The sequence below is a fragment of the Danio aesculapii genome, chromosome 11 (genome assembly GCF_903798145.1).
Source record: "Danio aesculapii chromosome 11, fDanAes4.1, whole genome shotgun sequence".
NCBI lineage: Eukaryota > Metazoa > Chordata > Actinopteri > Cypriniformes > Danionidae > Danio > Danio aesculapii.
The window spans coordinates 45,063,505-45,081,179 of NC_079445.1; the positions used below are offsets into that span (position 1 = coordinate 45,063,505).

At 39.3% G+C, this 17,675-nt stretch overlaps 1 protein-coding gene across 1 annotated transcript in view; it reads left to right on the top strand.

Moving 5' to 3' along the window:
• Positions 1 to 17,675, top strand: part of gli2b (GLI family zinc finger 2b) — a 158,236-nt gene that overhangs the window by 116,877 nt on the left and 23,684 nt on the right. The window contains exons 6-9 of the mRNA XM_056467953.1: positions 5,358 to 5,559; positions 6,726 to 6,912; positions 8,718 to 8,828; positions 14,785 to 14,919. Coding sequence (XP_056323928.1) covers positions 5,358 to 5,559; positions 6,726 to 6,912; positions 8,718 to 8,828; positions 14,785 to 14,919 — 635 coding nt within the window. The remainder of the gene's footprint in view (positions 1 to 5,357; positions 5,560 to 6,725; positions 6,913 to 8,717; positions 8,829 to 14,784; positions 14,920 to 17,675) is intronic.

Genomic DNA, 17,675 nt, shown 5'->3' on the forward strand with positions numbered 1-17,675 from the left:
CCTAACCCTACCCCTCACAGTGATGTCATTCACTCCATTTGAGTGCATTGTGTCTGACATTGCATCGCAGAATGATGCAATCTCAGCTTGCATCATAAAGGCTGCATCCAAACACTTTTGTATAAAATACATTTCATTTTTATTTTCCGTCTAGCTATGCGAAAACTGTTGCCACCAAACCCAAAGATCAGCTGAATGGAGTAAAATATGGTAAAACTCAACTGTTTAACTCTGTTTAAAGCTGTATAAGTAGCATATTTACAAAAACGTGGACTTAACTTAAGGGTTAAGTGTTTATGGCTTTGCTTGATTTATTAAGTTAGCCTGATATTAATAGAAAATGCTCAAATGTTGTGCGTCTTCTCAGATGGTGTCCATGTACTCCACATTTTGTAAACTTCAGACTGTAACATTTAAAAATCCAGGTTTAACAACATGCAGAAGCAAACAGAGTCAAAGCAATGTATTATTTACAGTGTGTTTCAGTGTAGACAGCGCATAATTTTGTGTACCCAATTCACCTATAGCATGTCTTTGGATCTGTGGGGGAAACCGAAGCACCCAGCGGAAACCCACGCCAACATGCATGGTGGCTGAGAGGTTTGCACAGTCAAGGTCGTGTTTATTTATATAGCTCCTTAAAACAACATAAATGTTGACCAAAGTGCTTCACAAACATGGCAACAATAATAAACAGCAACATATGCTGGATAAGTTGGCGGTTCATTCCGCTGTGGCGACCCCAGAATAATAAAGGGACTAAAACGAAAAGAAAATGAATGAATGAATGAATGAATGAATGAATGAATGAATGAAGTAAATGTAAAAAATCTGTATAATCAATGAGTCCTAACACAAGAAAAAAATCATTTATATGAACAGGCCAGAGAGACGAGGTGGGTTTTGACAGAGTTAAAAAAACAAAGACACTTAATGTAGATGAAGCTCTAATTTCTAGAGGTAATGTGTTCCAAAGTTTAGGAGCATAGACTGAAAAAGCTCTGTCTCCTTTTGTTTTCAAGCGGGATTTAGGAACAATTAGCAGGAGCTGAGCAGAGGACCTGACGGATCTTTGGGGAGGATACAAACTTAAGAGTTCAGATATATAGGCCGGGGCAAGTCTATGTAGAGCTTTAAATACATATGTTAAAATTTTAAAATCAGTTCTCTGTTTCAAAGAGAGCCAGTGAAGAGAGGCTTTGATGGGAGAAATATGTTCTCTCTTCTCTCTTCTTTTCTGTCCCAGTCAAAAAATGGGCTGCTGATTATACCAGGATGAGAAGCAAGAAGGTCACTAGTTTGAGACCCTTCTTTGATTCTGAGTGTCTAAGTTACATTTTCAACCTCATATATTATTGATTTCCATATATATGCAGTGATTGTAGTCATCCCTAGGCGGCACGGTGGCTCAGTGGTTAGCACTGTGGCCTCATAGCAAGAAGTTCGCTGGTTCGAGTCCCAGCTTGGTCAGTTGGCATTTCTGTGTGGAGTTTGCATGTTCTTCCTGTGTTGGTTTCCTCTGGGTGCTCCAGTTTCCCTGACAGTCCAAACACATGCGCTATAGGGGAACTGATTAACTAAATTGGCCATAGTGTGTGACTGTGAATGTGAGTGTTTATGGTAGTTTCCCAGTACTGGGTTGCGGCTGGAAGGGCATCCACTGCATAAAACATAATAGTTGGTGGTTCATTCTGCTGTGGTGACCTCTGAACTAGAGAAGGTCGAAGGAACGGCATGTCTGGAAGCAGAAATGTTCTCAGAGGGTTGGCAAGATCACATTAATACATAGGAAGTCCTGTGGATGAAGATGAAATTGAGCACAGTTAAAATTTTGAGTTTTAGCACATCCCTATTTTGAAAATTGCTGAAATTTGGTGCGTGATCTCAGATTGTTGTGGTGTTCATGTGTGCCAAATTTTGTGAAGCTCATACATTGTTACATCCAAAAAGCCAGATTTGATCTGTTGACTGTAGCCACATCCAAATGCAAGCCTATGGTGTTTGATATGTGACAGGTTACGTGGAAACATACTCAGATACTGTATGCGCGCTATGCATCTAAAAGCAGGTATGTCCTCTAAGGGGTGGCAAGATCACATTAATAAATTCATTTCCGCTGAGGTGAAGGTGTAACAGAGACAAATGCCTCTGCCATCACGGAGCGCTACTGACGGCCTGCCATTAAAACCATGCAAATTCCACCAAAAACACATCCAATGTCTGCATTCGCTCACAGATCAGTAGCTCAAACAATGTCAGGGTTGGTTTTCATTGAGTTTTATGCTTGTTGTTCTTTGTCTTTTGTGTTTGTTGAATCTGTTCTCTCTGGATTTGGGTCCTGAGGCGGCTCTTAGTGCTAAAGACGTGTTAGGAGCTCCTGCGAATGCCTGAACATGACAGCAAACCATTAGCTCATGCTAAGAGTAATGACCCTCATGGCAACAAAGCTGAGGGATTATTTATTAGTGCTGTGGTCTGTGGGGAATGAGTCCGCACACACACACACACACACACACACACACACACAAAGAAATGATTTGTGTAATCCTGCTTGTGTTGGCACTGCACGTGATGAAATCATTATGGGCGTCCGGTTGCCAGAGTCTCTGGATACAAACTCTAATCACACACACACACACACACTTCATAATGCTTAGCACCTGTTGGGTTTGCTGCAGTTGTCTCAGTTATTCTCCCTGAAAATACACACGGTTTCTTGCGTCTTACATCTGTAGCACACTCTACTTTAGTTTGCAAGCTAGCATCCTGAATGATAACACACTGCTTAGAAAGTGTTTTCAATAGCAGCTGATGTTACAAAAAGATTTATAAGCCGTAGACACACCAACACCAACACATGCTTATTATTCACACACACATTCCTTTTTGAGACAGAGTCGGTTCTGTAAATTACCCTCATTAAACAAAGTCAAGTCTGCAATAGTTTGATTGTTATCTAGGTAATTACGGTAATTTATTGGCAAGGATTAATTATCCAGAATCAAATCAAAATGAGGTCATGTTGAGTTCGAGATTGAGACGATTAAGACAGTTCACCTAACCGCTTTGTTTTTTAATCTAATTCTGATCACACTTTAACAAAACAAGATACGTTAATCTCAAATTTCTCAACACTTTCAATAATGTTGAAAATATTTAAGTGTCATATTTTAGTATTTTGCTTTACATAAAGTAATTTTTAAGTATTTTACTTATAAATAATATTATATATATTTAAAAACATCTGTATTTTAGATTTTTTCACATGAAGTTTGTTGTGACATTGTTAACATCTCATTTTCCGAGTAAAGTCATGTTATCCACGTGCAGTATATTCGGTTTTCCTCCAGAAATCAATCTTGAGCACTTATTGATGGGGTCCGACTCTATCCTGCAGAGCCGTGTGTCGCAGAGGGTGTGTGAGAGCATCAATCATGCTGTTAGGCTACACACACACACACACACACTCGTAAGGCTCCTTAAATAGCTCTGCAGTGGACAGAACTGGAAATGTCACGCCTCAGCAAACCAAAGAGAATCAAACAGAAGTATTGATCATGTCATCTGAGGGTAAACTGCTGTTTATCTTGGTTGTTTGGTCACCGTCAGGAGTGTACATACCAAAAAGACTGCAACTACAATTAAAACAAACAAATTATATTATATTATAGGTGGGCTTAGATACATTTTTTAATCTGGATTAATCTCACTGTAATCTTGGAATTAATCTGTATTAATCTAGATTAAAATGGCTCATTTGAATTCTGCTGAAGGCATTCAGAATATGTGTGCTGCCCAAATAATAACTCTTTGAGAACGGGTTTCTCAAGCCAGGTGGCGCATTAGACCAGGGGCTCATCTCCTGTTTCCAAAATGCCTCACAAACTGCTTGAGAAACTGATCTACTATGATGATTGGTGATGAAAATAAATGATGTTCAATAAGATGTACTTGTGTTTACTGTTTATTCAGTTAAACATTAAAGTGATGACCTTATTTTTGATCCGACTAAAGTCATAACTGAACTAAACAGAAATGCAGTTAAGACGTGGAGTATGCAGATATTAGTGGCATTATTGAAGTAAACACTGCAATCAAGCTATTACTGTCATCTAGGACTTTTAACTATATTTTCCGACAAGATCCACACATGCAGCTGTCAGTAAAGGACCACACACACACACACACACACATCGCGAAATGCAGAAATTCTTTTCTTTCCATTCGGCGTGCGTTGTTAAATACCGTAACACTCTCACCAGTCCTTACTCCTTATTTGCGTCTAATACCCCAGTTTGTCACGGGGGCATGAATGAAATGTTCATGATTGAAGGTGAAACTGCCAAACTGCAGTTAAAGTCACCCAGAATTTACAGGAAACTCTTACATGAAAGCACTTCACGTAAACACCTTCATTATATTATTGTCTATTAAGGCAAATATCTAGACTTGAGATGTCCATGTAAACATAGTCAGTAGTGTCTTTGAAGTAAGTAAAAGATCCAGAAGGGCATCCTGCTGATTTGATTCAGAAGAGCACTTTTTTTTGTCAGACGGCTCACCGGTCAGGTATACATCTGTGCTATAATATCAAGGTGAACATCATCATAGCTTGCGTAGAATACACCTAGCTCCCAACCCAACTTTGAGAATAGCTTATGTCGGCGATATTTTTTTTTATCGCACGTTAACGCAGCACGTTAATGCCGATAACAGCCCACCTCCCTTTTAACAAAATATATAATATATATAAATTACATTTATTTCCAAACAAATATTTGGAATCATTTGCATAATAAGTAAGACCAGCACTAACAACAGGAAGAATGAAGTAAAATTAAAACAGGCAATAAAATAACCCATTAAGTCCTAACTGATTGGAAAAAGTATAAACCATTTTAACATCTGACAAAAAGTCCTGTGGAATTTCCAAATTCAGTTGTGTTTTGGGCATAAATTTGATCAAGGCTACAGCTTTGAGGTCATGCTATTGTGTATAAAACTTTGAAACTGAAGATGCAGATTTTGGGGGATTATTTTTATGCAAATTACCGCAATTTAAGATTTAACGTTTCATTTAGTTGTAGTGCCACCTAGTGGTTGTTATTATTGAAATTTGGTGCATGAACTTACATTAGCATGGTCTGTATTTGTGCCAATTTTAGTGAAGATCGGACACTATCTCATCCAAAAACCCAGATTTCTTCACATAAATACAGCAAAATCAGGAAATTAACAGACAATGCATGATGTTGGGTTGTGTCATACTGCAATTTCATGACATTCCCAGATGTGTGAGCTAAAACACATTATTTATTTATAAATGTTGGCATATTATGTGTTTGCATGTTCGTCAGTTTCCCGGTTTCCCAGTCCTCGTGTGACGCCCAGGTTGAGCCGTAAGCGAGCGCTGTCCATCTCTCCGCTCTCAGACGCCAGCATTGACCTGCAGACCATGATCCGGACGTCCCCCAACTCTCTGGTGGCATACATCAACAACTCGCGCTCCAGTTCGGCCGCCAGCAGCTCCTATGGACACCTGTCAGTCGGAGGCATCAGGTACAAACTGAACTCAATCAGATCACTGTAGTGGCATGCCAAATTACACACTATAGCTTACAGTATGCACTTATACACTCAACCGTGCAGTGTACAATTGTAATGTCATCAAAAATGGAACGCTAACATTTCATTTTACTAAATGGAAATTCCAAAATTGTTTGCAAAACAACGTTTAATAGTTACTGCTCACATAGAAATCAAATATAAGGCAATATATGCAAATATGAGTACATATTTGGAATTTACATATATAAACATATACATTTTGAAATATTGCAAGAATGGCCACTTACATATTTACATTTTTCAACCACTTGAAAAATATGTTCAAATATATTAGCAAATTTTATATATGTGTTCATATATGGCCATAATTTTATTTATAATATATTGAACATATACAACATATGTACATATTTGGAATTGTAATTATTGAAAAAGCAGCCATTTATGCAATATTTCTCAAACAAGAAGTCCTTGGTTTACATATTCAGAAGTTACAGGTTGAGTTGTGTTTTGGGGTAAACTTTCTTAAATTAAAGCGCCACCTGTTGGTGAACAATTCTGTTATTTGGTGGAAATTTTCAGATTTTCTTGATATCAGTGTGTGCCAACTTTTATGAAATTCAGACTTTGTCATTTCCAAAAAGACAGATTTCTTCTTTTTAATTAGAAGCAAACAGTTCCTGGTATCAAAGCACAGTGTTTTGATTCACTGTATGAAATTAAACATGTTATGTATCTGAAAGCAGATCACCTATTTATTTTTAGTGTGAATGCACTTTATTCATGGTTGTGAATTACATTATGGGATGTTGATCTCTGCTTTGTCGACTTTTGATGTTGAAAATTCAACTCTACAGTTTACCAAAGTGACTTTAATTGACATTTTAGTTGTTTGTTTATCTTGTTTCTCGTCCAAATATCTACAATTCCTTAAATCAATAAGTATTTTCTAAACAAGCAAAGAATACTGTCTAGTTTCAGCTAATAATATGCAAAAATTAAGTTTTTCCAAGCTAAATAATCTGCCAATGGAGTTCGCTATATATACTGTTTATTCTACAATATGATTTAGAATAGTGCATATGTATGTGATTTTTGGATGCACTTTGCGTGTTTGCTCATACAACACATGCCCATCTCTTGCTGTTGTGTTGCAGCCCTTCATTCCCGTTCCCACACTCCATTAATCCAGTGGCGTATCAGCAGCTGTTGACCCAGCAGCGAGGCCTCAGTGCGTTCGGACACACGCCGCCGCTTATTCAGCCGTCACCAACATTCTCTAGCAGACACCCGCTGAGTCTGTCCACTCTGCCCACGCCAATCACCAATGACACCGAGACCAAGGTAAAACACTGCATTGCTACAGCTAACCAGTAGGCATGGGTATGATCACTGCTCTAACAACCTTTTCCCATTGAACATAATATATTTTATTTTAAGAAACTTATTTTGGCACAGTAAACATGTCAGGCTAAATAATAAAATAAATCATTGACTTCTGCTGTCTTCAATAGTTCACAAGTGTTTTCTATTTATTTGCGGTTGTGAATTGCATTATGGTTTGCATTATGGGATGTCGATCTCTGCTCTGTCCACTTTTGATGTTGAAAATTCAACTCTACAGTTTAACAAAGTGACGTTTATTGACATTTTAGTAGTTTGAAATATTATAATAAATAATAAATTATATAGAGAGTCTAAAATAAGTCTGTAAAATAACAGGAGTATATACTGGCAGTTTATTATGGTGTTCGTAGCGTAATATACAACACCAACACAGACAATATAGCAATTTAAACTATTAAAAATGTTCATAAAATCACTTTTTACCAGTGGTGGTGTTAGCTTGAATGGCACCCTGGGTGACCCACCACATATACGACCCCTCCTCCCTCAAGCTTATAAATAGTTGGTTTATTGAAGTGTAGGTCTAGTATGGTTCTACATCTAGTTAATACAGAATAGAACCATTAAACATGTATATTCTAAAAAATGTTTGTTATTTTACCCTAACTTTGTGTAAAATATGGACAAAACCAGAATTGTAATTATTAAACATATTTAGATTTATTATAAATATAATAATAATAATAATTATTATTATTATTATACAATTATTATTATATACAAATAACAGAAATCAATCCTAAATGTAACTGGAAAACAATTAATTTTGACAATTCTATAAAATACAAAAAAAATGCATGTTTTATAGAATTATCTGTTTATAGACTCGACTCAAGGCCTAGAATTAAGGTTATGAAGTCTAACCTCCCTGCCTCATTATCCATCCTTTCTGCTTCTATAGCTATACTTCGTCAAAATAAGATCATCATCATATCTAATCAACTTCAGTTTTGTCAACTATCAAAACTCGCTGCGAGCCGACACCTCGTGTCATAGGTAACATTTGGACGGTGTGTATTTTATCGTTGTGCATGTAAACAACCAGGATTTACACCAGGAGGCTCGCGGGAATGGTTCTCTGTGCGCGTGTATCAGTTTGCTTTCATCAGCTTTGTTTTAGTTGCACGTAGAGAATGACAAACTTGTGCGTGCAAAAGACACCAAATGTGAATGGCCACTAACGTCTTTATTCTGGCATTACCACTGTTGGAATTAATATACTTGCATAAAGTAAAACATATCTCAAAGCTTTCTGGGCTACATCTGATTTTTACCAGGGCACGTTTTTGTTTTGCACCGTCTTCCCGTGCCACAACCTGCAATATTCCGCCCTGGCAATCACCCATATTGCCCATGCCTAAATCCGCCACTGCTTTTTACAACTTTTCAAGGTTAAAAGTTGTTGGAAGAAAGATCAAGATCCCATAATGCAATGCAAAAGCAGAAATAAACAGGAAAATTAAAACAGGAATCCCAAAATACAGCTAATCTATAGATTTTTTTACAGTGCGTGTTATACAAAAATAAGCATGATTGATATGGTTATTAGCGCAGACAGCAGCAGTTTCTCAGCGTCTGACAGAAACAGCATATGAGAAGCAGGTTTCTGTGGTCGCACCGCTGTCACATTCGAGCAACCAGAACCACACGCCGTTTATAAGCTCACGTCGACTCTGTCAGCACTGAGTGGTTTACTCAGACATCACATTCACTCACGGGCTTTTTCCTCTGTCTTTCTGTAGAACTCAAACGGAGAGTCTGCGGTCAGCAGCACAGTCAACCCACTCGGCAACAAGAGGTCAAAGGTCAAGACGGAGTTGGACGGGCCGCGACCTGTGTCACCCTACTCACCGGTAAGACCACATTGTCGCTTCTGGTGAACATACTGAGCTGACTTGCCTACATGACCTGTACATTTTTAGTCTTTTTTAAATATTTTCCAAGTGATGTTTAATGGAGCAAAGAATTTTTCACAGTATTTCCTATAATATTTTTTCTTTCTGGGGAAAGTCTTATTTATTTTAATTATTATTTTAATAATTAGAGTAAAAGCAGTTTAAATAAATGTTTTGTGGTCAATATTATTAGCCCCCTTTTTTATTTTGATTATCTACAGAACAAACTGTTATACTGTTATACAATCACCTGCCTAATTACCATAACTTGCCTAATTACCCTAATTAATTTTAAAAAGTTGTATCAGTGAAGCATTTACCACTTTGTAATGTTGCCACTCCTGTTCACAACACTTAAAAGAGGTTTAGAGGCTTAAGACAGCAAGTGATGAAGTGTTTCAGGTGTAATTTTGTCCCATTCTTCCTGTAAACAAGTCTAACATTATGGGGTCTTCATTGATGCATTTTGCTCTTTAAAGTGCATCATAGATTCTCTATTGGAGACAGGTCGGGACTGCAGGCAGGCCAGTCAAGTACCTGTATCCTCTTCCTCTGCAGCAGGACTTTGTAATGTGTGCAGAATGTTTTGCATTGTCTTGTCGAAATTTGCATGGGCGTCCCTGGAATGAAGTCAGCAAAATCTCTATGTACTTTTCAGCATTAATAGCGCCATCACAGAAGTGCAAGTTATGTTTGCCATGACAAGTTTTTGGATTTGTTGCTGGTAACAGTCTGGAAGATCCTTTTCTTCTTTGGATCAGAACACACAGCATCCATTTCTCCCGAAAGATACCTGAAATACTGATTCATCTGACCACAGTACATGTTTCCACTGTGTGATGGCCCATCCCAGATGCCTCCGAGCTCAGAGAAGCTTCTGGACACTGTTAACATAGGGCTTCCTTTTGGCACAATACAGTACTCGCTGCCATTTGTGGATGTAACTCTGTATTGTGGTACTTGACAATGGTTTGCCAAAGTAGTCCTGGGCCCATGTGGTGATATTGCTTTTAGGCGAATGAGGATTCTTGATGCTGCGCCGCTTGAGGGATCGGAGATCACGGCTGAAATTCCTCCAGATCTTTTAATGATGTTCTGCACAATTGAAGGCCAAAATTAAAATGTCTTCCTAAGTTTCTTTGAGTAACATTGCTTTTAAACATTTCAATCATTTTCTCACGTATTTGTTGGCAAACTGGCGATCCTCGGCCCATCTTTGCTCCTAAAGGACTAGACCTTACTTGAATGCTGCTTCTGTACCAAATCATAATGACAATCCCCTGTTGACCAAGGTTATAATAGTTTTGGGTTTTTCATTAGTTTTATTTTCTAATTCGTTTTGACTTTTTGCTTTCAAATTTAGTTAGTTTAATTAGTTTTAGAGGCAGATTTACTAGTTTTTATTAGTTTCAGTATTAGTTTTAGTTTTTTTTTCTAAATGAGGATATTTGTTAGGTGCAAGATTCAAAATCAACAGGATAAATATTGTATAATAAAATCTCATAAATTTTTTGAAACCTGTATTCAGAGGACACATGAACACTATCATCTACCACTACCCTCTACACATCCTCAAAATCAAATACAACAGCCCACAAGACAGCAGCCTTCAGTACAATATGTGTGCAAGGCTGCATTAGAGGTTAGATACACAGTAGTGATGGGAAGTTCAGATATTTATCGAGGATGTTAGGACTTAACATTATGTAGTCAGCAATAGTAATTTCAGTCAATTAAAACATCACCATGATCTGAAAAATGTCTTACAGTAAAGTTTTGCACTCAACTAAAGAATGATTCCCCTATTTAAACTCCATTACGATTTTCTTTTATGAAATAAACTCACGTTTCACCAGATCCTCTCATTTAACCCCTCGGTTTACTCGCGCTGCAGTTGTTGAAGTTTAGTTCAGTCACAGCAGGCTGTCATGTACTGTTTGTGTTCGGTTCACTGAATCACGCATGCGCAGGATTATCAGTTAACCGCTTCTCAAATTTGATCTCAGTGTAACGTTACTGTTCTAATAACTGAATAAGAGTATATATTGGGTTATTTAGAGTCAGAGGGGGTAATAGGCTTGTTAAAAAGTAAGTAGTTTGTGGACGAGTGCTTACTGGAGATGTGAATCGCTTCAAATGATTCAGTTCGATTAGGAGAACTAGTTCAACTGGTTCACTTAGAAGATCTGGTTAAAAAGATCCGGTTAAAAAGATTCATTCGCGATCGCGATACAGAGATAAAACCCATTATTGGGCACAAACATGTTAAAGTACGAATTTTAAGTGTCTGTATTTAATGCTGTCACCGTGCTGCTGTGATGTCCACTCGTTGATTTTGTCGCGAGAGCAACAGCGAGGTTGACTGGAGGAGAAACAGCTCGATCTGGCCAATGGCAGCAGAACTAGACTCTGAGGTGCCGTACGGGTCAAACACCTGCAGCGCGGAGTAAATAGATTTACTTCTAAAGGGCTTACAGTAAGATTATGTATTAAATACACTTACAAATATGAAAACGAAGGAGGTTTTTGCTATAATTTTAGTTAGTTTCAGTTAGTTTTGTATGTACACAATACAGTTTCAGTTAGTTCTAGTTTATTAAAAAACACTCGTTTTGTTTTTATTTCAGTTAACGACAATTATTTTACATTTTAGTTTTCGTTTTTTTTTGTTCGTTTTCGTTAACTATAATAACCTTGCTGTTGACACTTCAAATCACATCATTATTTCCCCAGTTTACCTGATTACCACCCTAAACTGCTCCTGTCACAACTTTTTTTTGGCATGTGGTGCAGGTCTGAATGACAGGAAAGGATATAAATTAATAAATGAAATAAAGTTGACCCGACAAAACATGAAAGATTTTGTTCATATTGTCTGCAATTAAATACAAGTTAATTTGGAAATCAATACTTTCTTATTTATTTGCATTTTCCATACTGTCCCTACTTTTTCTGCCGCAGCAGTGCATTCTGGGACTGCCTGTACTCTGGTTTATCCAAGGTGCTCACTATAGGGCTGTAAACACAGAACTTTAAAGATCGAAACGAAACAGTGAATGGCCCATGTGTCCTGTTATTCTGAAAAAGCATGGACTTTTCTCCGGGAAACGCTCTGTACTGATCAATGACGGAGCAAGAGGCCCCCGGGAGCCGCATCGGTCCCCTGACCCCCTTCTTCACACGAAAAACTCCAGCTGATAAGAGCTTTACTGGCTCCGGCTCCGCGCTCCTCTCGCGGCTGTGTAAACTGTGCCAGAGCACTTCATTTTAATGAAATATTGGCCGGCCGTTATTGTCACCTGAGAGTTTTTTTCCCCTCTCTCTCTCTCTCTCTCTCTTGCGCCGCTCATCTTTTGACAAATCTGCGGCTGCTCTTGGCGGTGAGGCGGGTTGGTGGTTGATGCATGGGGAATACGGCGGCTGGCGGCGTCTGGGGGCCGCAGAATTGATGAAGACGCTCACAGGGCAGAGATAAACATGCTGCAGTCAGCATGCAGCGCGGCCGAGAGCGTCTGCACTACCCTCAGCAGTGCTCTTAACACCACACACGTGTGCCACAATTAATGTCTGCACTTCCTGCTGCTGTTCTGGAGGAGGAAATAATAGATCAGCTTTCAGGAGTGCTGATATGGAGCATAACGGCATGGGTCACTCATCCAGTGGGCCAACAGTGGCATGAATGTTGATATTTGGTTGATTATTGGTTCTGATTTAATGGCATAAAGTGGATAAATAGTGCCATTAATGTCTGGTATATAAAATGGCATGTTTCACGCTTCCAGTGGGCCACTGATGGCTTGAAACCTTGATATTTGGTTGATTATTGGTTCTTTATTGGTTCAATAAAATGAGATGTTTCTCTGGCTTGAAACATTGATATTTGGTTGATTATTGGTTCTGATGACAACATTTAATGCATGGCAACAACTAAATAAATAGTATTAGGTCAATAAAATGGCATGGTTCACTCTTCCAGTGGGCCACTGGTGGCTTGAAACCTTGATATTTGGTTGATATGTGGTTGATTATTGGTTCTTTATTGGTTCAATAAAATGACATGTTTCTCTGGCTTGAAACATTGATATTTGGTTGATTTTTGGTTTTAATGACAACATTTAATGCATGCCAATAACTAAATAAATAGTATTAGGTCAATAAAATGGCATGGTTCACTCTTCCAGAGGGCCACTGATGGCTTGAAACCTTGATATTTGGTTGATTATTGGTTCTGATGACAACGTTTAATGCCATTAAGTGAATAAATGGCGTTAAGTCAATAAAATGGCATGGGTCACTCGTCCAGTGGGCCAACAGTGGCATGAAGTGTTGATATTTGGTTGATTGTTGGTTCTGATGGCAACATTTAATACCATTAAATAAATAGTGTTAAGTCAATGAAATGGCCTGGGTCACTCGTCCAGTGGGCCAACAGTGGCATGAAACGTTGATATTTGGTTGATTATTGGTTCTGATGACAACGTTTAATGCCATTAAGTAAATAAATGATGTTAAGTCAATAAAATGGCATGGGTCATTCATCTAGTGGGCCAACAATGGCGTGAATTGTTGATATTTGGTTGATTATTGGTTCTGATGACAACATTTAATGCCATTAAGTGAATAAATAGTGTTAAGTCAATACAATGGCATGGGTCACTCGTCCAGTGGGCCAACAGTGGCATGAAACATTGATATTTGGTTGATTATTGGTTCTGATGACCACGTTTAATGCCATTAAGTAAATAAATTGTGTTAAGTCAATAAAATGGCATGGGTCACTCGTCCAGTGGGCCAACAGTGGCATGAAGTGTTGATATTTGGTTGATTATTGGTTCTGATGGCAACATTTAATACCATTAAATAAATAGTGTTAAGTCAATTAAATGGCATGGGTCACTCGTCCAGTGGGCCAACAATGGCGTGAATCGTTGATATTTGGTTGATTATTGGTTCTGATAACAACATTTAATACCATTAAGTGAATAAATGGCGTTAAGTCAATAAAATGGCATGGGTCACTTGTCCAGTGGGCCAACAGTGGCATGAAGTGTTGATATTTGGTTGATTATTGGTTCTGATGACAACGTTTAATCCCATTAAGTGAATAAATGGCGTTAAGTCAATAAAATGGCATGGGTCACTCGTCCAGTGGGCCAACAGTGGCATGAAGTGTTGATATTTGGTTGATTATTGGTTCTGATGACAACGTTTAATCCCATGAATTAAATAAATGGTGTTAAGTCAATAAAATGGCATGGGTCATTCATCTAGTGGGCCAACAATGGCGTGAATCATTGATATTTGGTTGCTTATTGGTTCTGATGGCAACATTTAATGCCATTAAGTGAATAAATTGTGTTAAGTCAATAAAATGGCATGGGTCACTCATTTATTCGGCCAACAATGGCATGAAACGTTAATATTTGGTTGATTATTGGTTCTGATGACAACATTTAATGCCATTAAGTAAACAAATGGTATTAGATCCATAAATAGCATGTATAATTTATATACTGTTCAATATTGGGTTTTGACATCGACCTGTTTTTCATTTCCCTCCAAAATATATAACAGCAAGAAAAAGTTTCCTCAGAGTGATGAAAGTCTACACAGTCAAGTCCTTATATGGCAATAGTTGGGGGCGTGTCACTGGACTCATTAAGAATGCCCCCAAAATAATTATTATTAGAACAACGTTAAGAACTAATTAATGTGCATACCCACACACACACACACACACACACACACACGCACACGCATACACACACACGCACACACACACACACACACACACACACACACACACACACACACTGTGAATTCTTGGTGGGGATTTCTCCTGTGTGTTTATATACCAATAATGCGCATGATTATCTGTGTGTTCACTAAAGAGTGTGTATGCTGTTCCCCGCAGGAGCACCTGAGCAGTGCACAGGACCTGAAGGAAGACATGGACGACTGTAAGCAGGAGGCGGAGCTTGTGTATGAGACCAACTGCCACTGGGAGGGCTGCAGCAAAGAGTACGACACACAGGAGCAGCTGGTGCATGTAAGTGTGTGTGAGTGAGTGTGTATTTATGTGATTGTGTTTAAGTGTGTGTGAGGGGTTGTGTGATATTCAGACAGACGCTGTGCTTGGACACAGATGAGTGTGTGGATCAGGGCAGCAGTGCAGCACAGATGCACCATCACATATCTCACACGTTCAGCAGCACATGCACAATGGTGTGTTTTATTCTTAGCCTCTAGACAAGCTTTTGTTTGCTTGCAACTTTATTGAGGACAAGAAGCATCCAAGCTGTCAGGCACAGCGCAGCGCAGCATGCTGATCTCAGAAAGCTCTTGCTGTTTTAGTGTGTATTTGAGTGGTTTGTGTATTTGGCACTTAACTGCACTACTGCAGGGACTTTCTGGCTTTAGCGAGTCACAGCAGCTGAGTGGCTCAAGGTGTCACTGACCTCTGACCTCTCAGCGTAAGTCTGTCCCAACAGATGATCTGAATAGTTCAGGTGGAACTGAGCAACATTTGAAGACCTCGGGTGGACAATGTAGCAATGTAGGCACGTTTATTTCTATAGCACATTTCATACACAAAGTGCTTTACATAAACAGGAATAAAAGAGAAGTATAAGAATAATAAAAATGATTAAAAATAGATAAAAATGTGTTAAACAGGTTATAATAGAATGAAAAAGCAAAGAAAGACACAATAGTGTGATCTGTCGGCCATATCACAGTGCTCATTCAGTAAAGGCGCTGCTAAACAGGTGTGTGTTCAGGCTTGATGTGAACGTGCCTAATGTTGGAGCACATCTGATCATTTCTGGAAGCTGATTCCAGCAGCAGGGGGCGCTGTTAGTAGCTGAAGGCCGATTCACCCTGCTCTGACTGAACTCTTGGAGTTTCTACTTTACAGATCCTAAAGATCTGAGTGATCTGTTAGGTTTGTATTCAGTGAGCATATCTGTAATGTATTGAGCTTCTAGGCCATTTAGTGATTTGTAGACCAGTAGTAATACTATAACATCTATTCTGAATGTAACTGGAGCCAGTGTAAAGACCTGAGGACAGGTGTGATGTGCTCTGATTTCCTGGTTTTGGTCAGAATTCTGGCCGCAGCGTTCTGGATGAGCTGTAACTGTCTGACTGTCTGAAGGCCAGTGAGGAGGCCATTACAGTAATCCAATCTGCTGCTGATAAAAGCATCAACAAGTTTCTCTGGAAACAAAGCATCTGATTCCTGCAATGTTTTTGAGATGATAGTATGCTGATTTACTGACTGCTTTGACATGACTATTGAAACACAGATCTGACTCCAGAGTCACACCAAGATTCTTATTTTCTGTTGTTTGACCCTTTAGAGCCAAGGTACACATTCACCTAGAGAAGCTCATCTCTGTTCCCAAACTCAATCACTTCAGTTTTCTCTTTGTTTAACTGAAGAAAGTTTTGGCACATCCAACTGTTCACTTCATCAATGCACTGGCAGAGAGTCTCAATGGGGCTGTGGTCATTAGGCAGTAAGGCTAAGTAGATCTCCCTGGCGTGGGTTTCCTCCGGGTGCTCCGGTTTCCCCCACAGTCCAAACACATGCACTATAGGGGAATTGATGAACTAAACTGGCTGTAGTGTATGATTGTGTGTGTGTGAGAATGGGTGTGTATGGGTGTTTCCCAGTACTGGGTTGCAGCTGGAAGGGCATTCACTGTGTAAAACATATGCTGGAATAGTTGGCGGTTCATTCCTCTGTGGCAACCCCTGAAATAGAGACTAAGCTGAAGGAAAATGAATGAATATTAATGATATCATAATTATGTAATAATCACAAACTGTTAATTAGACTGAATCATGTAGCTGAGTTTAGAGGGTGAAATGGGTCAAAGGTGTGTGTGTTCACGGCTGACTGCTCTCTGTGTGATGTTTAATGTGCTTTCCTGAGACGGATGATCAATCCCAGCATGCACTGCTCCGGTGTGGGGAACCAGCGCTTTCTGGAGCATTCCAGACCAGCAGTGAAGCGTACAGAGAGAGAAAGAGACTGTCCGTCACACACACACACACACGCACACACACACACGCACACACACACACATACACACTGAGACTCTAACACGCACACTCAGACACTCTCTCTCTCACACACACACACGCACACACACTACTCTCACACGCACACTCAGACACACATACACACACATACACACTGAGACTCTCACACGCACACACACACACACACACACAAAGACACACACACTTATGCATGCACACATACACACTGAGACAGTCACACTCAGACACTCACACACACAATCACAGACACACATACATGCTGACACACACACATACACACACACACAAACACACACACACACACACACACACACACACACACACACACACACACTGAGACTCTCACACGCACACTCAGACAATCACACACACACACACACACACACACACACACTCACACTCACACATGCACACATACACACTGAGACAGTCACACTCAGACACTCACACACATACACACACATGCTCAGAAACACACAGGCACACTGAGACGCACACACACATATACACACTGAGATATGCACGTGCACACACAGAAGAGTGTACAGAAGAGTGTACGTGTGTGCATGCGTGAGTGTGTGTGTGTGTTCTTGCATATATTCAAAAGTAAACATACATCTAATTTAATTGTCTACAACTATAACTGAACAGGGTGTCACAGTGGCGCAGTGGGTAGCACGATCGCCTCACAGCAAGAATGTCGCTGGTTTGAGTCCCGGCTGGGTCAGTTGGTAT